The following is a 27,066-nucleotide window of genomic DNA, read 5'->3' as shown; positions in this document are numbered from 1 at the left end:
ATGATAAGATGCCCATTGTATTTCTTAGTAAAGGGACCTCAAATTTAGAACAGCAAAAAGGCTGTCCTAACTTTATGCACCAAGTTAAGGGGATACAACTTCCAAGTCAGCGTACATACCCTGGATGTTCAGTGCCAGTAGCTGCGCATGCCCTGGCATTGAATATCTGGGGGTTACTTCAGCCCACTTAAAGTCACTGAATATTACCACCTATATTTTTACAAAGAAAAAGGAGTGAGAGTGATATCAACTCAGGTCTGCCATAGAACTGCTCACTAGGAATGTCATCTGCCCTTGAAAGAAGCTTACGGTCTCTTTTTAAAGGTTAAGAACTGAGTTTAATGATTGTGTGTGGTTACTTGCAGTCCTCTGCAGTGCATAGAAGGGAGAACTGAGTTACCAAATGACTTGATGATTAGTTTGAATGAGCACAGTGCATCTATTTATTTGGGCAGTACTGAAATAGACTGGAATTGGTATTTAGTTTGTTTGAAACTGAATACTGCTTAATTCAAAATACTTGGCATATTTGTTTTATTTTCAGCAACGCCCATATCAGTCTGATTAGTCCATACTTGTAAAGTTTTCAGGTACGAGGAAGGAAACATAGACCTTAGCTGGCATACTTTCTATAGCTCAAGGCAGAAACCTTTGAAGAGTTTTGTGAATGCTATTGGCTGGATGCTGAATGTACATGTTGAAGCCTATTTAAGAGTGAGCGCTAAAGGTTTTCTCAGCCTGTTGGGAGTTTGTCATTCGTGGAAGCGGTACATTCTGCAAGCTGTTATTTTTTAATCATTTTTCTCAGTCTGAATGTTCAAAAAAGGGGTACTGCTATTGAGATAGAAAAAATGAACAGCACGCGTTTTTATGGCTATAACAGCAATGAGTCCCTGCTTAGCAGCAGCACGCGGACCAGCACTCATACCAGTGTTGGCTCCAATGAGAACTTACTCTCTGTCAATTGCGGTCCAACGTTGATCAATTCTTGTATCAGCTTTGGCAGCGAGTCATCAGGAGAATCAAGGTAGAGGCACTATTTGAGTGATACATCAGATGCTAATTTTGTCTTGTTTTGATTTATTTTATGGTCATGCTGCTGAAATCCAGGATTCTTATGTCATTTGGGAGATGTGTTGTGAAAAGAGTTATCAGTGAGTTTTACATATTTTGCTGCCTTTTAGGTTGGAAATGCTGCAGCAGATAGCAAATCGTGTCCAACGGGACAGCCTGGGATGTGAAGATAAACTGATATTGGCAAGAAATTGTCTGCAGTCTGTAAGTGAGCTATTTATGATCGTATTTCAGCTTTCTTTGTGGGTGGGTGGGTGGGTGGGTGGGTGGTAGTGGTAGTGGGGTGAGTGTTATAATACTTGCAGTTTAAATCCATGTATGGTAATTTCTCTGTTTTGTTAATTTTTATTGTTGCTGTAAGGGATAATTACACAGCTTTTGCTGAAGACCTCTGAAGTTTGATGACAGCAAGTAGCTGAAGCTGAAATTTGTTTAAGCTTATTTGGTTTCACGAAGAAACCTTAGCTTTGACACATTTTCTGTGACATAGAAATATATTTCTTTTTTATGTGCTGGATTTTTATGTTCTTTACATTGTTTTAACCAAACTTTTGTCAGATTACTTATTTTGTTTTTATTTTTACAATAGTTCCCTCCTTTTTTTCTGGAATTCTTCCTGCAGACTTGGGGTTCCTTCTGGGTAGGGTGCCCATTCATTTCTATTAGCACTACTTGTACAAATGAATCAAGAAAACTTCAGATTGGATGCTCCAAAGCCTTGCTCCCAGCAGATGCAAGCTGCCCGTAATTCTCAAATATGCAAGCAGCGCAGCATGCAGATTCTATGAGAGACAAATTCTCCAATAAGACTAATGGCAAAGACTGGTCTAGGGCTAATGTGAGCAATCTTAATGTGGCAGCGTGACATGCTGATGTTGGTTGAGGTTCAGTCATCTCTTTGCTGTCAGCACTGGCTTTTCCTTCAAAGATATAACAGGCAAAGCTTTTAAACCCAATAACTCATACTTTATTTAACTTGTTTATGTAACCCTTCAATTTTATTTGCAGAAAGCTACAATAGTAAACATAATAAAGACATGAAAAATAAATAAAAACTAAAAAATGCCATAGTATCATAACAACAATAATAAGAAATAAATGTTTTCAAGATTATATGCACAAAAAGTTCAAGCTAATAAAAACACTTCAAGTGATGTGGGGGGCATAATCGAATGGGGCGCCCAAGTTTTCCCGAGGACGCCCTCGCGAAGGGGCGGGGAAACCCGTATTATCAAAACAAGATGGGCGGCCATCTTTCGTTTCGATAATACAGTCAGGGACGCCCAAATCTCCACATTTAGGTTGACCTTAGAGATGGTCGTCCCTGATTTTCGGTGATAATGGAAACCGAGGGCGCCCATCTGAGAAACGACCAAATCCAAGCCCTTTGGTCATGGGAAGAGCCAGCATTTGTAGTGCACTGGTCCCCCTGACATGTCAGGACAGCAACCGGGCACCCTAGGGGGCACTGCAGTGGACTTCAGAAAAAGCTCCCAGGTGCATAGCTCCCTTATATTGTGTGCTCAGCCCCCAAAACCCCACAACTGTACAACACTTCCATAGCCCTTAGGGATGAAGGGGGGCACCTAGATGTGGGTACAGTGGGTTTGTGGTGGGTTTTGAAGGGCTCACATTTACCACCACAAGTTTAATCAGGTGGGGGGGGGGGGGGGGGGATGGGCCTGGGTCCGCCTGCCTAAAGTGCACTGCAGTACCCACTAAAACTGCTCCAGGGACCTGCATACTGCTGTCATGGAGCTGGGTATGTTATTTGAGGCTGGCATAGAGAGTGGAAAAATATTTTAAAAAAATGTTTGAGTGTGGGAGGGGGTTAGTGACCACTGAGGGAGTAGGGGGAGGTCATCCCCGATTCCCTCTGGTGGTCATCTGGTTATTTAGGGCACATCTTCGAGACTTGATCGTAAAAAAAAAAAAAGGACCAAGTAAAGTCGGCCAAGTTTTCGTCAGGGACGCCCTTCTTTTTTCCATTATCGGCCGAGGACTCCCATGTGTTAAGCACACCCCAGTCCCGCCTTCGCTACGCTTCTGACACGCCCCCAGGAACTTTGGTCATCCCCGCGACGGAAAGCAGTTGAGGACATCCAAAATCGGCTTTCAATTATGCCGATTTGGGAGACCCTGGGAGAAGGACGCCCATCTCCCGATTTGTGTCGAAAGATGTGCGCCCTTCTCTTTCGAAAATGAGCCCAAAAGGTACCTAGTAAGCTGAAGACAACTATCTCCAGAAATCCAGGCCAAAACAAGTCACATAGGAGAATTTGACAAGCTTTCCACTACAGTTTCCTAATTAAAATGTTATTTTCCATAACCGTGAGTAAAAAGCCAAGTCTAAAAGCTAAATAATCATGAAGAAGGCAAACTTCCTGAGGGAGAAGGCACAGTGCAAGTAAAGGCTTGTTTCCGGGTTTGTGCCAGCTGAACCTGTCTTATAGATGGAGTTGTCAATGGATAGGCATCCTGAGAGCTTAATGATTGAGCTTCTTTATAACTAGTCTTGAAGACAGACAAGACTAGGCTCATTCAAAACCTTAAAAGCTATGCACAAAGCTTTGAATTGCACTCTTTTTATGTAACGGAAAACCAATGAACTTTCTTCTAATGCGAATGATGTGGTCATATAGACCACAATTGGCCATCAAGCAGGCGCCTGCATTCTGGACTCATTGCAAGCCCTGTAGCAGTTTGGCTGAGAGCCCTACATATAGCGCATTGCAGTAGTCTGGTCATGACGTTACAGCTTCACATATAAAGATACCCAGATGTTATTTACTAAAGTAAGGCTTTAGCTAGCAATTAACATGAAGGTAATAATACACATTCTTGGCTGTGCTGAGCACTTGAGACTGTAAATTGAAGTTAAAGTCAATAATTACCCTGAGATTATGTGCCTCATTTACAGGTAAGGAACAGCCATTAATGAAAGTATGAGCAGGCATTATGGATTGTCTTAAGACATGTACAACACTGATCTGGGTTCAGTCGCAGTGTTAGTTGTTACCCAGTTCCACAAAGCAGTCAAATAGGAATTTAGGGGCCCTTTTACTAAGGCACGTAGGCGCCTACGTGCGTCCAATGCGCATCAAATTGGCACTACTGCATGTCTGCCGCATGCCCCAGGCGGTAATTCCATTTTGTCATGTGCTGAAAACATGTGGTAGAAAATATTTTCTAATGTGTGGCGCTTGTTGGTGGTAATCGGCAGTTGAGGTATGTTGAATGCTTACTGCGCGGTTAGCACGTTAGACCTTACTGTTAGGTCAGTGGGTGGTGATAAGGTCTCAAGCCAAAAATGGACACACGCTGGTTTTAATAAGCATTTTTTCCAGGCGTGCTGAGGAAATGGACCAGCAAGTGTCCAAAACACCTGCCTACACCAGCACAGGCCACTTTTAGGTGCACTTTAGTAAAAGGGCCCCTTAAATTCCCTTCAGTAAGTCTGACTGCAGCCCCCAAAGTAGCATAATGCTGAATGCCATCTGCAAACGAATGGAACTCCAAGTCAAACGGCCTGATGACTTGTGTCTAGGATGTGATATAAAGATTTAAAAGTACAGGGCATGGTATAGGCACTTGAAGAACCCCATGTAATGAGGTTGTCCGAGAATGATTCTCTGAGAAGCACAGTTTGCATGTTGTCTCTTTCTTTCTTTCTTTTCTTGAAAACTTGGGGCCCGATATTCAGCCACCAGGGATCAGTGTCCGGGCTGCGGCATTGAATTTCTGGGTTTGTGGAGCTAACCAGCGCATAGCTGGTTAAGTGCAATATTCAGCACTTAACTGGCTAGAGTTAAGTGCTGAATATAGGCATTTAGCCATTCAAATGCTGACTCCACCTTCAGAACACCCCCAAAATAGCCAGTTTTTAGTTTGGTTTTAATTGGTCATTTTCAGTGGCACTAACCGGTTAAGTGCCACTGAAAATTAGCGGTTAGCCCCAAACGGTTTAACCAGCTAGGAGACATTTCTTGCCAGTTAGATCACGTTGAATAGTGACCCACTGGAATTTTACAGGTAGCAGTAAATAATGTTTTAAAATTTTGCTCTGTTAAAATACAGGATGCAAAGCGGTTGGAATCAGGGCTGCAGTTCCAAAATGAAACGGAGATTGCAGGGTATCTGCTCGAATGTGAGAATCTTCTCCGACAGCAAGTAATTGATGTTCAAATGCTTCTGGATGGGAAGTACTACCAGTCAGAGCAGCTCTTGCAGAGGTACAGATAAAATAATCCTCATACCAATGCAGGCATGTAGATGCATGTGTCCACAATGATGACTAAGTTACATAACATCAGACTCAATTCTTTTCAGCGAATTTCTCTGCAGTCAGATTAAAGTGGTGAAACATTATTGCATGAAGACAGTAATATGCACATAAGAACATAAGAGTAGCCATACTGGGTCAGACCAATGGTCCATCTAGCCCAGTATCCTGTTTTTCAAACAGTGGCCAAGCCAGGTCACAAGTACCTGGCAGAAACCCAAATTGTGGCAACACTCCATACTACAAATCCCAGGGCAAGCAGTTGCTCCCAATGTCTGTCTCAATAGCAGACTATGGACTTTTCCTCCATGAATTTGTCCAAACCTTTTTTAAACCCAGATACACTAACCTCTGTTACCAGTGGCTTAGCTACATGGGGCCACGGGGGCCTGGGCCCCCCCAAATTTCATCTGGGCCCCTGGTTTTGCTGGCGGGGTCCCCTACCCCCACCAGCTGAAGCCTTGTCCAGCTCTGGTCTCTGGCGCCACCGTGTTGCCTGCCCTGCTCAGTCTTTCCCTCACGTCTGGCACGATCCTTTTAGTGAAACTAAGCATTGCTTCAGCTGGTAGGGGTTGGGGACCCCTGACAACCAAGGTATTTGCTGTGGCAGTGGGTGGGGAGCGTCAGGGTGTCGAGGCGGCGGGGGGGGGGGGGGGGAGGGGGCGCGGCAGGGCAGCAGACCAAAATGTGCTCCCCCACCTCGGGCTCTGGCCTCCTCCCACTGTGAGGTCAGGCTACGCCCCTGGCTGTTACCACATCCTCCGGTAAAGAGTTCCAGAGCCCAACCACTCGTTGAGTGAAAAAATATTTCTTCCTATTTGTTTTAAAAGAATGGCTGTTTGGATCTTAATATTATTTTTCCCCAAATATTTAGTGAATGTATTGTCAGTATAATAAGACTGCAGATGAAAAGTTTTTAATAAGTGGTATAAGTTGAAATGAGGGTCCCCCATGCTGGCGATGACAGTGGTGAGTTCTGATTAGCACACGCTTAGTGCTTAGCATGCAAGTCATTACCGTATACATAATGGATGGTGGTAAGGGCTCACCCACTAATAGCCGTGTGCTAATGGCAAAATTAGTACGTAGCCATTAATACAAAGAGAATAGGAAATTCGTCCATTTTACCCCAGTGGTAAAAATGGCCTTAGCACGCAGGAAAGTCCTGCGTAAAGCTACGCTAAGTCCCTGTTCTATCGCTGTTTGCTAAGAGAGCCTCTAAGTGATCTAGGTATATTGGGATCAATATTCAAAAAAATTTTTGAGTTAAATTTATGCTTTTAAGTTAGGCTCCAAAATTTGTGTCCTATTTTTAGCCAAACTTAGGAGCCTAACTTTTCAGCTGAAAATTCATCTGAGGAGCATAAAAGTTATGCTTATAGATTTAAGCCTGCCATTTGTTTGTCTAGATTTATGAGCCTAATTTATCAGCCTAGTGCTAAAAATCAGTGCTAAGCTTCTAACTTCTTTTTCCTGCTCTAAATCTGCCCCTGTTTAGTGAAATTTTGTGTAAACATTTATGTACTCAGCCCTAGCAGATTTTCAAAGAGGTCAAATTTATAAGCATACCTCTCAAAGGGGTCCTTTTCCAAGGCATGCTAGCGTTTTTAGCGCGCACTAAAAATAAGATCGTGCTAAATGCTAAAGACACCCATATATTCCCATGGGCCTCTCTAGCATTTAGCGCATGCTAATTATTAGCGTGCACTAAAAACACTATTGTGCCTTTGTAAAAGTCCCCCCATAGTTAGCAATATAAGTCATTTGAATATTGGGCTCATTGTTTATAGAATAGTACCTATCTCTGATGCGAATGTAGCTCCAAATTATTGGTGTCAATCACACATGTAATCACTACTATTTTATAAACCAGGTGCACAATTGGTGCCCACATTAGGTACCAACTTATAGAACTGCCTTTCACGCCACTTCTGCGTGCCCCTGTAGAATAGTGCTTCACACACCTACATACATAAGCACTACTTTCCTGTGCATTTATGAACGCAAGGGATGTGGAACTGTAGGTTCCTACTGCCTGATATTCAGCACTATTTAACCGGCCAGGAGCCATTCCATCTAAGCGCTAATATTCAGCGACGAACATTAGTGCTTGGGGCTAGATTTTATATATGGTTTCCTGAAAAATCCACATGGAATAAATTTCTGCCTAAGTGTGTTCTATAAGCGGCATCTAGATTCAGTGCTAGTCGCTGGATATGGCCTGGCACTGAATTTCTAGGTTTACCGCCGACTGCAGGACACAGCTTGGCTAACTGCTGCGGTCTGAATATCCGCTCCCTAGCATATAAAATGCCCTTTTACTCTGAGAAATACCAACTGTACCTGAATATAACTTACCTTGAGCTGTTGACGAAGGTGTGAGTTGAGTTTGAATCTCCTATATCTTTCAACCTTGGAAGAATCCTGTTCATGGCTGTCTCACTTGGCAGTCTCATCTTTATTGGAACTAGAGTCTAGGAGCTGACGAGAATGCCTGAAGCAGAGCAGAAGCTCAAGCACTGGAAGTTTCACAATAGCCAGCAAGCAAAGGCATCTTTCTTTGCCCACAGCCCCACTGAAAGTTCAAAGTGCAAATTGGTCTGGTTAATCATTCACACACTCACTACATATAATGTAATGATGTCACTGTCATTTCTGTAATTCCAAGGATGAACACCTTATGATAAAACGTTTAACAGGTTGACAGGGTTTAGGGTAGGGGTCAGAGAAATATAACTTTATCACCTCTTCAATTTCTTAGATCCCCTTAAAACATATGGGGTTCTCAATATTGATGTAATGTATGTTAACTTGTTTTGTGAATATTTTTAATGCCCATTAACATTTTTTTAATAAAACACATGTTCAAAATGAACTGAAATAGTTTGGCAATGAGGGACAAGGTGTTTATTTTCTCAGAATCTGCCTTTATTAATCAGGCAGCGGAAGCAGTGGCCCGTCTCATCTCTCTGGGCAAAGTTACATATGCCCTCCAAATATCTAGCTTTCCCCACCTTGAATCTGCTCATGGCAGTTCGGTACAGACCCAGCCGTAGCTAAGTCTGTAATTAAAGAGGAACCCAGTTTTAATTAGCTAAAGAGATATAGTTTATTAGTATTAATTAGCATTGATACATTACCCAATAATGAGGATACCAGCAATTCAGTCAATCATACAGTGGAACAGAATCACACGATACACCAGCTCTCGGTGGTGCTCTGTCTCTCTCCTCCATCAGCATCTGCATCTGCCTCTTACACTGCTCGGGGTGCTTCCTTTATACTGTCTCAACCCAATTGATTCCAATGGGATCCAGCTTTGTCAGCAGAACTTGCTATCCCTCATCAGTTGATAAGGAAACGATAAGGGTGACTTCATTGGGTCCCAGGTTCTAACTATACACAAAAGGGGTGCAAAGCACAGCTGGCGAGATGACTTCATTGGTCACTCTGCTCTTCTCAGCTATTCTCAGCTCCCCCCTCCCTCTGAGTACTCTCTAACTACGTACATCTACCCCTTTATCTACTTTCATTAAGCCAAAACATCTTTCTCATGACTCTTCACCGATGCCAGTCCCAGGCATGTTTACAAGAGCAAAGGACCCCCCTCCCGTGCCAGCTCCCTGAGAACTCAGTTCAGCTTGTGCTGCAGAAAAATGTATTTTATATCAGAAATGACTTTGGATTTTTAAGAGAAGCCTAGCTCTTATTATGAGCCATTTGCTTGTAGAGGCCTAGCTCTTTAGCCTGAGCCATTGACCTGTATTTTACTGAGAGCAAGGGCGGCCATATATATTTAAAGGCTAAACGAACCAAACACATCCCTATTATATAAACCTGAGCCGCTTTCAGTATTCCAGCATCACCGCTGAAAAATATGCTGCAAGTTTTAAGTGTCAATAGTGTATTATCTGAAAACCTGCCGTATGATTATGTAGCAAAAATCTTAACTTGTATGTCTTCAGAACTGAAATAGTCTTCATTTTAATGTTTAAAAGGATGTCTAATAGAAATAATTCTCCCTTTTATTATAAACTAGTAAAAAAGGCCCGTTTCGGAAACAAATGAAACGGGCGCTAGCCAGGTTTTCCTCGTAGTGTGTATGTTAGAGTGAGTGTGTGTGTGAGAGTGACTGTGTATGAGAGAGAGAGAGATTGAGTGCTTGTGTATCTGTGTTTGAGTGTGTGTGTTTCAGAATGACTGTGTGCGAGTGCGTATGTTGGACACAGTGAGTGACAGAGACAGAGTTTTCCGAGAGCTACAGTGTGTTTGACAGAGCGTCTGGTTACTTACCCCCCCATTCGTACTTTTCCCTTTTGTTGGGCCCCCTCCGTTTCCTCCCTCTTTTCCCCTCTCTTGCCTTCCCCCTCCCCATCTGTACTGAGTGAGTGTGTGCCCCTCCCTCCCCACCTGCTTTTCCTTCTGTTAAGCAGTTCTGTCTTCCTTCCCTAATGTCCTCCTCCTCCATGCCAGCATTCTGACTTCCTTCCCTGATTTCCTCCTCCTCCATGCCAGCATACCCTCCCAGGCAGAGTTGATCCTGTTGCTATGAGATTAGGTTGTGTGTGTTGATGTCGGTTACCGAGGGTGGCTCCGGGATCTCGGTGCAAGTTGTGTTTGTGTGATGCTCTCTTTACCGCCCCGCCGTCGACGTCATCGCTTACTGAGGGGGGCTCGGGATCTCCGTCCAAGTTGTGTATGTGCGATGCTGTTTGTTCTGCCCTGCTGTCGACGTAATCGCGTGGTGACATGAGGGCGGAGCTACACGTCCCTCTCCGGTTTGTTGGGGTTTTTTTGGCGTGCCCGCTACTCCTTGGCGCTGAGTGCAGTTATTTCTTCCTTCCCTTATTCCGCCTCCATGGCTGGTAGCTTTTTGTGAGGTAGAAGCGCTGCCGGGCCGCCTCCTCTTCCACATTCCGCCCTCTCTCCCGCCTCCTCTTCGTCGTTCCGCCCTCTCTCCTGCTTTCGGCTACTGATTGGCTCCTTGAATGTGCTCCGCCCTCAACGTCATTACGTTTGACGCGAGGGCGGGGCCCACAGACTGTGTTTCTGCTGCTACAGAGCTTCGAACAAACGAACTGGCTTCATTGACGTCAGTGGTCAATGGAACGTTGAGAGTGCTTTTTATGTCGAGATGGGGCGTGGCCTAGGGCGCAGATGGGCGTGGCTGAGTGCGGGAGTCCGAATAGCCTAGGTCAGGAGCCACAGTTGGAGTGAGGTGAGCTTCAGAATGTCTGAGGGGGATTCAGAATGTCTGAGGGGGATTTTATTTATATAGATGAGTGACAGTTGTGTGTACTGAAATTGAGGCGTTCTACAATATTTTTTCTAAGCAAACTACTTCTCCAAAGAGGTGAACTGTAGGTGTATTCAGAGAACTAGTGTGCAAATTACATATTGGGTATACTTTTAGTTAAAATCTGTTTATTTATTAACTTGGAAGTCATACAAAAGGAATAAAACGATACAAACAAAGCAAATTGAATAACAGGTTTGAACAACATACTCCCCCAGACACAAATCCAGTTGTATAAATACTCCAGTATCTACATTCCCTTTCCCTACCACCTACTTCAGAGAGAAACCCAACCCCCTCCCCAATCATAAAAAAAGATCACCACTCATACAGTGAGGGTACAGTGGGAGTCCAGCCGCCAGTCCTTATCTGTACATCACATGGAATTAAGAATCAGGCTACATGCCCTAGGAGCCAAGGATTATATAATTGGGGATACTTTTATCAAGCATCGCCACAAGTGGTTAGAGCACCAGTCTTGGCATCTAGATGTGGCCAGTTCAAATCCCACTGCTGCTGCTTTTGAGCCCTCCAGGGATAGAGAAATACCCAGTGTACCTGAATGTAACTTACCTTGAGCTACTACTGAAAAAGGTGTGAGCAAAATCTAAATACGTAAAATATAAATAAACAAGTGAAGCATATTTTACAAGTGGAAAATGACTATTATGAGATTGTTCAGGGTTGTACTTGTGTAAAAAGTAGGTAACATAAGAACATAAGAATAGCCATATTGGGTCAGATCAATGGTCCATCTCTCCCAGTATCCCTGCTTCCAGCAGTGGCCAATCCAGATCACAAGTACTTGGCAGAATCCCAATTAGTAGCAACATTCCATTCTACCAATCCCAGGGCAAGTAGTGGTGTCCCCCAAGTCCATCTCAATAAGAGACTATCCAGCTTATAATCGAAAGACAAAAACGCCTATATTGCGACCTAAATCGGGAGATAGGCGTTTATCTCACAAAAACGAATAACGCGGTATAATCGAACTTGGACGTTTTCAACTGCACTCCATCGCGGAAGCGTACAAAGTTGACGGGGGCGTGTCAGAGGCATGGTGACGGCGGGACTGGGGCGTGGTTATCACCCGAACAGAGATGGACGCCTTTCGCCGATAATGGAAAAAAAGTATGCGTTTGTAGCTAGAATTTAGGGCACTTTTCCTGGACCCTATTTTTTCACGAATAAGGCCCCAAAAAGTGCCCTAAATGACCAGATTACCACCAGAGGGAATTGGGGATGACCTCCTCTGACTCCCCCAGTGGTCACTAACCCCCTCCCACCACAAAAAATGATGTTTCACAACTTTTTATTTTCACCCTCAAATGTCATACCCACCTCCCTGGCAGCAGTATGCAGGTCCCTGGAGCAGTTGTTAGGGGGTGCAGTGGACTTCAGGCAGGTGGACCCAGGCCCATCCCATCCCACCTGTTACAATTGTGCTGCTTAATGCTTAGTCGTCCAACCCCCCCAAACCCACTGTACCCACATGTAGGTGCCCCCCTTCACCCCTTAGGGCTATAGTAATGGTGTAGACTTGTGGGCAGTGGGTTTTGAGGGGGATTTGGGGGGCTCAACACACAAGGGAAGGGTGCTATGCACCTGGGAGCTCTTTTACCTTTTTTTTTTGTTTTTGTAAAAGTGCCCCCTAGGGTGCCCGGTTGGTGTCCTGGCATGTGAGGGGGACCAGTGCACTACGAATCCTGGCCCCTCCCACGAACAAATGCCTTGGATTTATTCGTTTTTGAGCTGGGCGCTTGCATTTTCCATTATCGCTGAAAAACAAAAACGCACAGCTCACAAATTGTCGAATAAAACATGGACGTCTATTTTTTTCGAAAATACGGTTCGGTCCACCCCTTCACGGACCCGTTCTCGGAGATAAACGCCCATGGAGATAGACGTTTTCATTCAATTATGCCCCTCTATGGAATTTTCCTCCAGGAACTTGTCCAAACCTTAGTTAAAACCAGATACACTAACCTCTGTTACCACATCCCCTGGCAGCAAGTTCCAGAGCTTAACTATTCATTGAATGAAAAAATATTTCCTCCAATTTGTTTTAAAAGTATTTCCATGTAATTTTGTTAAGAGACTCTTGGTCTTTGAACTTTTTGAAATAGTGAAACATTGATTCACTTTTACCCATTCTACACCACTCAGGATTTTATAGACCTCATTCATAACCCCCCTCAGCTGTCTCTTTTCCAAGCTGAAGAACCCTAACCTCTTTAGCCTTTCCTCATATGGGAGGAGTTCCATCTCCTTCATCTTTTTGGTTGCTCTTTTTGAACCTTTTTTAATTCCACTAAATCTTTTTAGAAGTATATCAAAAGATAGCACCTACTTATGTAATATCCCCCAGATTCTATGTATCCCGACTTAAATTGCGCTCACAAATCCGGTTGTATTCTGGATTTCCGCGTGCAACTTAATTAGTTAACAGGCCAGTCAATGCTGATAATTGCTACTTAACAAGCAATTATTGACAGAATTTAAACGCACAACTGTCTATGGCGGTCTTTTACTAAGGTGCGCTAGCGTTTTTAGATCGTGCTAAAAATCAGCTTTATAAACCAGGAATTATCTGCTGGTTGAAGCTGAAGAACAGAGAAGGCTATTTGCTGTTGAGCAAATGTTTGTAGCTTCATCATTTTGTATGTTGGGTTTATGGAGCTGTGTTCTTTTTTTATGCCTCTCTATTTGCATAGTTAAGATCCACATTTGTTGATATCATGCAGCGTATAACCATACAATTAAATTCCTTAATGTACTGTATTAAGATGTATATACAGCATAAATGATTTTCTTTCTTTTATGATGAACTAATAAGTAATAAGTAAATATGTTTAACGATCTTACAGGAGCAGAGCATTAAACATGGCTACTTTTTATTCAACGGTATTATTTAATTTCTTCTAGCATTAGTGTGATATATAGCAAAATGCTACCATGAGTCTTTTGCCAATAAGATGTCTGAATATTCTGCATATATTATTCCTTTACAGGGTTGCTAAGCTTCGTGATGAGCTAATGGCATTAAGGAATGAATGCTCTGCGGTGTACAGCAAGGGCCGAACGTTGTCAACAGAGCAGACAAAGCTTATGATATCAGGAATAACGCAAAGCTTAAACTCAGGATTTCAGCAGAACTTGAACCCTACCTTAAACTCGAGCCTAACTCAAAGTTTCACACCTTCCTTAACTCCATCCAGTTTAACAGCAGGCTTATCGCATGGTTTTACTCCAAGGCTGACTTCAGTCATCACTCCAGCATTTACAACTCCAGGGTTAATCCAGAACTATGTGACAGGAGTAGCCCCAGGCGCATTGCAGTCTCTCAAGCTTATGCAGATACGGAAACCCCTAATGAAATCAGCCATTGCTGATCAGAATTTGACTGAAGAGGAAGTCAATATCAGATTTGTTCAAGACCTTCTGAGCTGGGTGGAAGAAATGCAGGTAAACATTTTAGTCTAAGATCTGGCTTACCATTGGTGATCTGTTGTCCTTCTGGGAGAGATTTGGATCAATCTTTCATTGTTTCCCAAAGGTGCAGCTTGATCGTGCTGAATGGGGTTCAGATCTGCCAAGTGTTGAAGGTCATCTAGAAGATCACAAAAATGTCTGCAGAGCTGTTGAAGAATTTGAATCTAGCCTTAAAGAAGCTATGATTAGTGAGGTATGAAAAGATATCATTCTCTCAGTGTTCTGTTTTTGTTGTTAATCATAAGGAAATAACTATGCTTATCCAGAGGCGTATCTCAAATGCGGCGGTAGGGGGGGCCAGGGCCAGAGTGAGGGGGCACATTATAGCCCCCCCCCCCCCGCCGCCGCCGCTGTTGTAGTCGTCCTCCCCCCCAGCCACCACTGCCAGTGCCGACCCCCCTGCCGCCGTCACCGACCTTTGCTGGTGGGGGACCCCAACCCCCGCCAGCCGAGGTCCGCTTCCTCCTGCCGCTGCCTTTAAAAATATTCCTTCGGCTGGCAGGGGACCCCAACCCCCGCCAGCCGAGCCGAGGTCTTTTAAAGTTCTTTTTCGTCCTCCGGAGTCCATGCTGTTCAAAGCTGCTCCTTTTGGAGTCTGACGTCGCTGCACGTTGTATGTGGTCCTGCACGTACAACGTGCAGCGATGTCAGACTCTGAAAGGAGCAGCTTTGAACAGCACGGACTCCGGAGGACGAAAAAGAACTTTAAAAGACCTCGGCTCGGCTGGCGGGGGTTGGGGGTCCCCCGCCAGCAAAGGTAGGTGACGGCGGCAGGGGGGTCCAGGGCGAAATCCGCGGGGGCCCAGGCCCCCGTGGCCCCACGCAGATACGCCCCTGTGCTTATCACAGCTCACTTGCTCTTTTAATAAGGCTTTTAACAGCTGTTTGTTCTCTATTTCTTAACAAATTGGAAAAAAATGAATGGGTTCAAACCTGAAAATCTTACCTTTTTTAGACTTTGTTCAGTTGGAAGTTTGGTTAAATGAGCCTTCATTTGCATATCTCCATGGCATTTTTCCACCATTTTGTCCCCTCACCCAAAGAGCCTGACTGTTACTACTATAATCCTTTGGCTCTTAGAGTTCTTGCTTCTTTTTGGAATCTGGCTTGAGGATGCCTGTGAGGCAGTCAGTAAATACCACTGTAGCATGATGTCTGGAACGTCTTTAGTTCACGGACTATAAATCCTGCCTCATCAGAGTCCAAAGGCCCAGGTGGCCTCAGGAACAGGCACTTGTTCCAGGAATTGTACTTAGGGTTTACCACACTGTAATACTGCTGCTAGGGTATTGGATTGAACCCAGTCGTATCTTTTTATATTTTTTTAATGTCAGAATAATACTAGCTTCCAGTGTTTTTGTTTTTTTGGGGTATCACTGGTTTCTTCTTTTCTTTTTGAACTTTTGTCCATGTTCATTTCAATTTTCAGTGGAAGATGAATGGTTTTTGAATAGGAGCTAGGATCAATGGGCTCTAATCTTGGCACAGGCAGTGGCTATCTTAATCTCCTGGGCAATCCATGTTTCACTTCATGTGTGAAAAAGTAATATTGTGGTGAATAATAATACTTATCTAAATCCTTTGCTTTACTTCTGACCTTCCATACAGTGAAATCATTTGTGAGCTGTTGTGATTTATGTAAAGATATTTTTTGTAATCTGCTGTGATTTGGCTTGCAGCCCAGAAAGGTGGTAAGAAATTTTGAAATTAAATCCGATGTGACTTTAGGTCCCTGTTTACTAAGCCGTGCTATAGATGCGCTAGCGTTTTTAGTGCATGCTAAAAATTAGTGTGTGCTAATGCTAGACACCTATAGGAAAATATGGGTGTCTCAAGGGTTAGGGTTAGCGTGCGCTAAAAACACTAGCACCGTTTAGTAAACAGGGCCTTTAGTCATTTATACATGCATTCTGATCTGTTAGGGATGTAACTAAATGATTTAAAATTTTGAATAGAGAGGATTTGGGATGTGGTTTATAGATAATTTAATTGTTTTGTAATTGTACTTCTGGATATGATAGTCATTAACACTATTATCCATTTTGAGCTTTGCAGTTGAAACAGAATACAAAATTACAAATTAAATTAAATTATAAGTAATTCTACAGAATTGATGCCTTTAGAATCCCATATTAACCAAGCCATTAGCATAGTTCTATTATTTTATTGCAAGAACCTCACCTAAAATGGGTTATATATAGTTAGTAATGCATATCATCAGATCATATTGAGGGGCATAATCGAACGCGAACGCCCATTTGTAAAAACGTCCATCTCCGAGAACGGGTCCGTGAAGGGGCGGGCCGAACTGTATTTTCGAAAAAAATGGACATCCATCTTTTTTTTCGAAAATACATTGGATTAGGGCGTTTTTTGAGCTGGGCGTTTTTTTTTTTTTTTTTTTTTTAATATATCAATTTTTATTGATAACACTTGAACATAATACATCAAATAATTTGAACAATACATAGGAGATGTCATCAAGCTTATAATTTTCCTCCCTCTTCCCCCAACTCCCCCCCCCTCTATCCCCGCCCTCAACTCTTTCCCACTACCGGTTCTGTTAACAGTTCAATATCTTGCTTCTCGCTACGGGTGTCAGAGTGTCCCAAAACGGGAGCCAGACTTTACAGAACTGGTCTCCTTTTTTTGAGGCTAAGTCTCCCACTTTTTTCTTTTCTAGCATACAGCATTGCATCATGGCTCCTCGCCATTGTGGTGTTCCAGGTGGATCTGGTTGTAGCCACAATTGTAGTATGGTGCGTTTGCCCATCAAGATTACTCTTTTCAAGAACTCTTTAAGTCCCTCTGGTGACTTGCCACGAATCCTATAGACATCAAATAGCTGTCCTGGCGTTGGTTGCCAGCGAATGTTCCACATTTGCGATACTTGTTGTCCCAGCTTTATCCAGAAGGGGGTCACTTTTGAGCAATACCAAAACATATGCCCCAGGGAGGCTCCCACAGTTCCACATTTTGGGCAGTCGTCTGTTGTTCTCAGGGTTGCCTTATAAGCCCTGTGTGGTGATATGTACAGTCTCATGAGAAATTTGTAGTGCATTTCCTGCCAAGTCACATTCTCTGTCACTCGATACACACCCATTAAGCACTGTTTGATCTGTTCTGGGTCCGGTTTCCACCGCAGCTCCTGATGCCATTGTTGTGACACTTGCGTGTAGTCCAGTGTTCCCTGTAAATCTCTCAGATGATGGTGGAAATACTTAAGCGGTACTTTTAGCTGTGCTTCCAGGCCCAGCATCTCACTCATGGATTCCCATACTTGCTGAGTAAGAGCCAATGCCGGCAATGTTCGTATGTAATGTTTGAGCTGCATATATTGGAAATAGTCTTTCTGTCCAAGTCCGAATTCTGCGCACAGGGCCTGGAATGTTTTAATGGTCCCTGTCTCAGACACCACCTGAAATAAGTATTTAATACCACAAATCTCCCATTTCCTAAACAAAGCAGATTTCCCCCCCTCTGGGAATGCTAGGTTACCTTTAATGGGTAGTAGTGGAGACACTACACTGTTCCATTTGTTTTCCTTACTCAACCATTTCCATGTTTTCCGCAAAGGGTTCAATAGAAATCTATATGGGCCCAGGTTTGGGAGTTCGTCTGATGGGGCATGTAGCCAGTAAGCAAATCCCATTGGGGCCATCAGCAGGGTTTCCACTTTCGTGCAGGAGAAAAATTCCCTTGAGCGGAACCAGTCCGATAAGTGCCTCAAATTACAGGCGATTGGTATAAGTTTTAAGTCAAGTAGCCCCAGCCCCCCTTTTAGACAAGGCCTCATAAGTTTATGTAATCTAATGCGTGCACGTTTTCACTGCCATAAGAATGTTGTAAGGGTTTTGTGTAGCCATCTCTCCTCTTTATATCCCAATATAGCAGGAATCATCTGGAAGATGTATGTCCATTTGGGAAAAATAAACATGTTATACATAGTGATTCTTCCCCTCAAAGACAGAGGTAGGCCCTGCCATCCCTGCAGAGCTTCTTTTGTATGCCTCTTCAAAGGGTCCATATTCTCTTTGTACAGATTTGTTAAATCCCTCGGTACATTAACCCCTAGGTATTTGAGCGTGCCCGCAGCCCATTGAAAAGGGAAGGGGCCCTCCCACTCCTTTTGCACTGTTTCCTGTACTGAAAGGGCTAATGATTTTTGCAAATTTAATTGTAACCCTGAGTAAAATCCAAATTCGTCTATGACTTCTAGTAGGCGTTGGACTGAGGTCTTCGGCTGGGTAAGTGTAAGGAGCATATCGTCAGCGAAGGTCAGTGTTTTTATTAATGTCCCGTGTAGTGTGACTCCCTGTATGTCCGGGTCTAGTAGCATTGTGCGCAAGAGTGGCTCTAAGTATAAAAGGAACAATAGAGGGGATAATGGGCATCCCTGCCTGGTGCCGCGCTCCACTCTAAAGGGTTTAGATCTGGTGCCATTTATTAATATTTGGGCTGTGGTATTTTTGTATAGTGTTTTCGTGGCATCTAAAAACCAGCCATCCAAGCCCGTGTGTTCAAGTACCTGGAACATGTAATCCCAGTTAACTTTATCAAACGCTTTGGCTGCATCTAGGCTAACCAATAAGAGAGGATCTCCTGTAGCCTGCCCATACGCCACTGCTAAGAGGGCTTTTCGTACCTGTTGAACCGCCTGACGGCCCTTAACAAATCCTACCTGGTGTTCCCCGATCAACATTGGCATGTGATACATCAGTCTATTCGCCAGTATTCGAGACAGGATCTTGACATCAACATTAATAAGGGAGATGGGTCTATAAGATTCTACTTGATCTTTAGGTTTACCCGGCTTAGGAATTAAGGTAATCAACGCTTCGTTCTCTCTGGGCGAAAAGGATCCCCTAGCAACCACTGCATCTAAATAGTCCGCCAACGCTCCACACAGTTGTGGTGTCAGCATTTTATAATATTCATTGGAGAAGCCGTCCAATCCTGGTGCTGATCCTATTTGTAAGGCTTTTATTACTTTAAATACTTCTTGTGTTTGTAGGGGCGCAGATAATATTTGACGGGCTTCCTCTGGCAATCGTGGCATTTTTGCATCTTCTAAGTAATCTTTAGTCAGGGGCCCTTGGACCCTATTTTTGGGAGTATACATCTGCGTAAAGTGTTCATAGAATGTATTTACTATATCTTGTAATTGGTTAAGTTTGTCTCCCTTAGAGTTTTCAATCACTGGGATAAATCGCTGTGCAGTGGTTGCCTTTGCCACCCTTGCCAATAGTTTCCCAGATTTATTCCCAAATCGCTGAAAATTTAGGCGTCGCGCTGTTAATTGTTTCTTTGCTTGCTCATGTATCAGGGAATTTAATGCTACTAGGGCAGCTGACATTGAGTCTCTATTGGCTATTGTTGGGTTACTCAAGTATTTCCTCTTGGCCTTCACATATACTGTTTCTGAATGTAGTATCCCGGCTGCCAAGCGCTTTTTCCTAGCACACTGAAATGCTATTACTTCTCCCCTCATAACCGCCTTAGAAGCTTCCCAATATGTTATAGGTGAGTCACATGATATCAGGTTTGTATCTTCGTATAATTGCCATTTTTCTTGCAGGTGAACTAGCAGTTGTTTATCCTGATACAAATATGCAGGGAATCTCCATTTATTACCCTCTCCACCACCCCCACCTACGTTAATTTCCACCCAGATCATGTTATGGTCCGATATTTCCATAGGGCCGATAGTGGCTTTCTGGACTTTAAAGAACCAGGATTGTGATATCAGTATGTAATCAATTCTAGACCAGGAAGAATGTACTTTAGACTGATGTGTATAGTCCTTTGTGGTAGGGTGGAGGGCACGCCACGGGTCAATTAATTGGAGATGTTTACAGAGCGCTGGAATCCCTTTCCCTTTACCCGACCCTGGGATAGCTGTGGGTGAGGATCTATCCAGACTCGGGTCTAGTACTTGGTTGAAGTCTCCCGCCCATATCCAGGGGGCATCATTATATTGCAGTCCTAGTGCTATAAGGGTCTGGAAAAAATTTGGGCTATAAGCATTTGGGGCATATATTGCACAGATGTAAAACTTTTGCCCTTGGTAGTTTATCTGTAAAAGTACAATTCGTCCCTCAGTATCTCTGTGGATTAATTTGGTTGTGCAAGGTAATCCCTTACGGATGAGTATTACTACCCCGCTCTTCCTTCGTTTTTGTTTTTTAGCGATAACCGAAACGTCCCAGCTCAAAAATGACCAAATCCAAGGCATTTGGTCGTGGGAGGGGCCAGCATTCGTAGTGCACTGGTCCCCCTGAGATGCCTCTATGCCAGCCTCAAATATCATACCTAGCTCCATGACAGTAGTATGCAGGTCCCCAGAGCAATTTTACTTTAGTTTGTGCTGCGCGGGACCCATGCAGAGAGGAAAAATCGGAAGAAAAAAAAAACAAGCAAGCAAGTGCAGTCAGGGACGTCCAAATTAAAAGATAGTAAAAGGGGGAATTGAACCAGCAACCTTTTGATTACAAGCTCAGTGCTTTAGCCAGTGCACCACTGATTAGACGTCCTTCCCTTTCCATTAAGTCTCTCCAAGTTTCTGTCAGCCAATCACAGCTCATTTAGCTGACATCTCTGTCAGCTAAACAGCGGTGATTGGCTGACAGAAACTTGGAGGGACTTAATGGAAAGGGAAGGACATCTAAGCACCTGAATAATGTGGCTCACTGGCTAGAGCACTGAACTTCTCATCAGAAGGTTGCTGGTTTGATTCCCCCTTTTACTATCCTGGTAATTTAGATGTCCCTGACTGCACTTGCTTGTTTTTTTTTTTTTTCTTCCGATTTTTCCTCTCTGCATGGGTCCCGCACAGCACTAACTAAACTAAAATTACTTCGGGGACCTGCATACTGCTGTCATGGAGCTGGGGATGACATTTGAGGCTGGCTTACAAGTTGGGCAAAAAGTGTTTAACATTCTTTTTTTTTTGGTGGGAGGGGGTTAGTGACCACTGGGGGAGTCAGGGGAGGTCATCCCCGGTTCCCTCCGGTGGTCAGCTGGTAATTTAGGGCACTTTTTTGGGACCTGTTCGTGAAAAAAACGGGTCCAACGAAAGTGACCTAAATTCTCTCTGAAAACGCCTTTCTTTTTTCCATTATCGGCCGAGCACGCACATCTCTGCTCAGCCGATAACCACGCCTCAGTCCCGCCTTCACCACGCCTCCGACACGCCCCCGTCAACTTTATGCATTCCCGCGACGGTGTGCAGTTGGAAACGCCCAAAATCGGCTTTCGATTATACCGATTTGGGCACCCACAAGAGAAAGACGTCCATCTCCCGATTTAGGTCGGAATTTGGGCGTTTTTCTCTTTCGAAAATAAGCCTCAAAGTCTTTTATAACAGAATATCACAGTTTTAAAGTATTCTTTTCATTTTATTTTGTACAGATCCAAATGACTGGGGCTCATAAACTCAGCTATTCAGAGAAACTGCGTAAACTAGAGAGTCAATATGCAAAACTTTTGGTAAGATCCTTTGGACGTATCTTCAGCCTTTTCTGTTAGCTTGGTAATGATGTGGCAGGTTACATTGAGTATAAAAAATATATATGTGAACATTTATTTTTTTCTTCAAAATAGAACACCACCAGAAATCGTGAAAGGCATCTCGATACTCTTCACAATTTTGTGTCTCGTGCTACCAGGGAGCTCATCTGGTTGAATGAGAAAGAGGAGGAGGAAGTGGCATATGACTGGAGCGAAAGAAATCCAAACATATCTCGCAAAAAGGAATACCATGCAGTAAGCAGAACTCAAATGAGGCTGTGAAAGTAAAACCTGAAAAAAAAGAACTAGGCCTAAAGCAGGGGTATAGCCAGATCTTAGGTTTGTGGGCCTGAGCCCAAAGTGTGTCTTTGTGATGGGGGGGGGGCTCAAAAGTTTGCCCTACGACCTCACATACCTGAGCTGGCGGGGGCCCCAGGCCATGCCAGCAGAAGCTCTCTTCCAGCCAAAGCCTGGCACTTTCCCTGAGCCCCCACCCCTGCCCATGCTTGGTTTTCACAAAACCGAGCATACACGGGAGAGGCCCACCTGCTGCATATTCTTGGTTTTCATGCATGGGTGGGAGATGGGCCTCCCTCGTTTCAGAATAAACAAATGTGTGTTGGGGGGGGAGGAGTTGCCAGCGCAGCCCAGGAAACATGGCAGGCTTCAGTTGGATGAGGGCTTCTGCTGGTGGGGTTTGAGGACCCCTGCCAGCTAAAGCAGAAGATAGCGCCTCAATTTTAAGGCCCCCAAGGTTCCCCCTCCACCCATGCCTATGCCACTGCCCTAAAGAAATGATTGTTTCTCTGTTTCTGAGCAGGAGTTGATGAGAGAGCTTGATCAAAAAGAAGACATGATGAAGGCAGTACAGGACATGGCAGACCAGCTTCTGCTCGATAACCATCCTGCCAGGTTAACTATCGAGGTAGGTCCTGAGTGTTTCTAAACCAGAGGACTGTGATTTTAGCTGATACATTTATTTTCTGAGGGTCATGTGCTTTATTAGTAGAGTGCTTGGAAGTAGATTCAAGAGATCTTCTTTAAGAAAAGTCACTTTTTATAAATCAGACTGAAGGAATTTGTAACCAGGAAGTGAAGGCTTAAAGTGCAGCTCATGGTTGTGGGCTCTGGATCTATGTATTGTATTTACCAGAATTTTGCCCCACTATATAATTAGTATTATATAAGGTAGGGTTTGACAAATTTGGTTGAATTTAGGTGCCAGAACAAAAACTTAGGAGCCAGCAGGGGAGACCTCTCATTCTGTGCCCTCCTCTTCACCAAAGTTTAGAGATAGGGGTATTGCCTTTGAGCTCTCTCTCACCTCATTAGGGCTGATTTACTGTCTTCCCACTCTCTGTTTACCCAAAGGAACTTAGTAAATCAAGCCCTTAATGTGTCAGTACACAGCATAGGCAGCAACCAACAGATACCCCCATCCTCCCATAAGCAAGCAGTCAGCCTACAGTCATTCCCTTGACAGCTTGGCCTGTTCTTCCCTCATCTTCCCTTCTCCTTCATCCAGTATGTCTGTCTCTTCCTCTCACTTATCCCCTGTTTGCCCCACTTTCCAGCTTTCTTCTCCCCATCGTTGTTTATAGAAATAGGAGCGAAAAGGGTAAGATCCTAATTTCAGGGCCTTTGTACCCAGAGCAGGGGATACACCCAGCAGTCTCATTTTCAGGATATCCACCATCAATATGCTTGAAATAGATAAGCATGCATTGCCTCCATTGTATGTAGTTTCATATTTATTCAGGGTGGTTATGCTGAAAACCTGACTGCCTGATTGTGTTCTAAGGGCTGGGTTGAGGACCCCAGCCTTGATATAATTAGATAGTCTTCTCTTCCCTTAGTTCCCCTCCATTTTTGATGACTACCAAAATCTATAATCTGGATCCAGTGAACCTCGATCTGTGGGCAAGCACACTGAATATAAATTGTGATGTTAGGTGAATCATCTAAGTGTCATACTGTATACTGTATATACTTGAATATAAGCTAAAAAATCTTTGTCCCCGAAAAAGGTCACTAATTGCCTCTAGGTTTTTATGTGAGCCCCCATGGTGTCAGCATTTTTTTGTTTACATTCCTCCTGCGATTGATGCTGTGGGAAAGATGAGTAGACTCAGTGGTGTCCCTGGATCACCAAGTCCTAGGTGGTAACTCTCCCGACTGGCACAGATAGCATCACGGTCAACTGGGGTGGAGGCCTTGAGCATCTGTGCATGCTCAAGGCCTACCAGCTTCCACCCCCTCTGACCAGGACGTGAAGGGGAGGGAGCTGGCAGGCCTTGAGCATGCGCAGATGCTCAAGGCCTCTGCACTGGCTGATTGTGACGTCAGTGTCAGCTGGGAGACTTACCATACCATCACTGACTCATGATCCAGGGACACCACTAAGTGAGGTACTCTGCTCCTCCTTGTGAGGGGAAGATAAGGGGAAAAATGCTGCATACCACGGGGGGAGGGGGGATCCAGGGATGCCACTGAGTGAGGAAGTCTGCTCCTCATTCCCCCAGCATTGTCACAGGAGGAAGGTAAGATAAAAAAAATGCTGGTTACCACAGGGGAGGGGGAAAGGGAGAAATGCATGACACCACAGGGGAGGGAAGAAGGAGAGAAACACTTGACTATAACTCCCCCCCCCCCCCCACCAGTTTACACTCAAGTTAACAGCTTTCCCCATTTTTTGGGATGAAAACAGTTATCTCGATTTATATTTGGATAAGTTTATATCTGAGTTTATATGGCATATACATGCAATGTCATAATATTGATGCCCTTGTTTCTGTAGTCCACACCAAGCCTGGTAACGTACCAATAGTTATGATAATAGCAGCACTGTGTTTTCCTTTGTTTTAGGCCTATCGAGCTGCCATGCAGACTCAGTGGAGCTGGATCCTACAGCTCTGCCACTGTGTGGAACAACATTTACGAGAAAATGCTGCATACTTTGAGGTAACTGAATGAACGATTATTACCCAGTCTGTGTTGTATTTACTGCCTGTCCGCTGCTGAGAAAAAGAGTGTGGTCCTCTTGGGATAGTCTGCATTTTAGTACAATTTATACTCAAAGCATCATTAAATCCTGATCTAAACTATGGTAACAGAGAAGTGTAACCCTGATGAATAAATAACCGAGACCACAAGTTATATTTTCATTATTCAGCAGAAAGTTTCAGCAATAGGTATCCTTGTGTGAAAAAAATATGGGACCCATTTATTCAATAACTGACTGTATCTCCTTGAACAGCAGTGCTTTCAACTAAGCATTTTCTGAAAGTTTTGATCAGTCTCTCAGTTTCCCCTTAAGGAATTCTGGTCCCTCAAACTGTGTGACATTTGAGGACTTCCTTTCATGATCAGCTCAGTTCAGGTCTTGCTGCTTCATATGGAGCAGAGGAGTAGCGCATTGGCTAGTGTGACAGGCTAAGAACCGGAGAAGCCAGGGTTTAAATCCTACTGCCATTGCCTGTGAGCTTGAGCAAGTCACTTAGGGCCGGATTCTATGACATTCAGTGCTCAACGCTATTCTATAAAGGGTGCTCTGGGATGAGCACTTTTTATAGAATAGCATTGAGTGCTAAATTCAGTTCTCCACTTTGCACTAGGACTTATGCCAGCTAAACCTAGGGTAAATCCTGGTGTGCAAATTGGGTGTGGATCTCTTCTATTCTGAAACAGTGCACACACCTTTTGTAAACACCCCTGACTCGCCTATGCCCCTCCCATGGCGTGATCCAATTTGAGCACCCATTGTTACAGAATAGCATGTAGCTAGATCGGCCCCCCAAATCATAATTAGTGGCAATTGTTTGTTAACTCCAGTAATTTAATCATTGGAGCCTATTTACTAATTATTTTGGCCACCGGTCTGGGATTTGCACCCAAATTTGGACGAGCTTTATAGAATCTAGTAACATAGTAAGTGACGGCAGAAATAGACCTGAATGATTCATCCAGTCTGCCCAACAGTTACATTCATTATCAATTCAAGATTAAATCAACAATGAACGTGATATTATATTACTTGATCATGGTCTTTCTTTAGTGTTTCTGGGACATAGACTGTAGAAGTCTGCCCGGCTCTGTTCTTATGTTCCAACTACAGGAGTTGCCATCAAAACTCACTGAGGATTAATGTTCTTAATGATAGGCATCAAGTGCACCACATATATGTTATAGAATGATAGCGTTAGTGCACATCTGAGGCACCAATTTTATGCTTATAAGTGCTAGGCATTATTGTTACATACAGGGGGGCATGTACGTGGGTGAAATATGGGTAGCACCAAACGAAAGGAGTAATGAAGGTAGCAGGGCTCTTTCACAGAGGACGAGGAGACAAAATATTTAAATATCAAAGTCTTTATTATTCAAAAACTGTCAGTTCTTCAAAAACCCGACACAGTACTGTGTTTCGGCAAAGTGCCTGCATCAGGGGTCTAGAAATTAGAACATATATGAAGAAATATATATACACATATAAGTCATGAAAGGATTAAATCATATTAAAAATAGATTACATCCATAAAAATTAAATACATGTAAAAATTTTAAAATGTGGAAGGGCATAATCGAAAGGGGCGCCCAAGTTTTCCTGAGGACGTCCTCGCAGGACATCCCAGTGAAGGGGCGGGGAAACCCGTATTATCGAAACAAGATGGGCGGCCATCTTTCGTTTTGATAATATGGTCGGGAATGCCCAAATCGCGAAATTTAGGTCGACCTTAGAGATGGTCGTCCTTAGAGATGGTTGTCCCTGATTTTCGCCGATAATGGAAACCAAGGACGCCCATCTCAGAAACGACCAAATGCAAGCCATTTGGTCGTGGGAGGAGCCAGCAGTCGTAGTGCACTGGTCCCCCTGACATCCAAGACACCAACTGGGCACCCTCGGGGGACTGCAGTGGATTTCATAAATTGCTCCCAGGTGCATAGCTCCCTTACCTTGTGTGCTGAGCCCCCCAACCCCCCCCCCCCCCCACAAAATATATCCACTACCCACAACTGTACACCACTACCATAGCCCTAAGGGGTGAAGGGGGGCACCTATATGTGGGTACAGTGGGTTTCTGGTGGGTTTTGAAGGGCTCACATTTACCACCACAAGTGTAACAGGTAGGGGTGGGGTGGGCCTGGGTCTGCCTGCCTGAAGTGCACTGCACCCACCAAAACTGCTCCAGGGACCTGCATACTGCTGTCAGGGAACTGGGTGTGACATTTCAGGCTGGCATAGAGGCTGGAAAAAATATTTTTAAAAGGGTTTTTTTTGAGGGTGGGATGGGGTTAGTGACCACTGGGGGGGAGCAAGGGGAGGTCATCCCCGATTCCCTCCTGTGGTCATCTGGTCAGTTCGGGCACCTTTTTAAGGCTTGGTCATAACAAAAAAGGACCAAGTAAAGTCGCC

At 44.0% G+C, this 27,066-nt stretch overlaps 1 protein-coding gene across 1 annotated transcript in view; it reads left to right on the top strand.

The window, feature by feature from the left end:
• The first annotated feature begins 753 nt into the window (after positions 1–753).
• Positions 754–27,066, top strand: part of LOC115464807 (plectin-like) — a 92,107-nt gene continuing 65,794 nt past the window's right edge. Inside the window, 9 exon segments of the mRNA XM_030195167.1 lie at positions 754–1,027; positions 1,185–1,278; positions 5,152–5,306; positions 13,664–14,117; positions 14,209–14,337; positions 21,555–21,632; positions 21,747–21,908; positions 22,474–22,578; positions 24,519–24,614. Coding sequence (XP_030051027.1) covers positions 852–1,027; positions 1,185–1,278; positions 5,152–5,306; positions 13,664–14,117; positions 14,209–14,337; positions 21,555–21,632; positions 21,747–21,908; positions 22,474–22,578; positions 24,519–24,614 — 1,449 coding nt within the window. The 5' untranslated portion in view covers positions 754–851.

Source organism: Microcaecilia unicolor, chromosome 3, assembly GCF_901765095.1.
Source record: "Microcaecilia unicolor chromosome 3, aMicUni1.1, whole genome shotgun sequence".
Classification (NCBI taxonomy): Eukaryota; Metazoa; Chordata; class Amphibia; order Gymnophiona; family Siphonopidae; genus Microcaecilia; species Microcaecilia unicolor.
The sequence above is the reverse complement of the archived record's forward strand: the minus strand, read 5'-3'. Positions and strand labels throughout refer to the sequence as shown.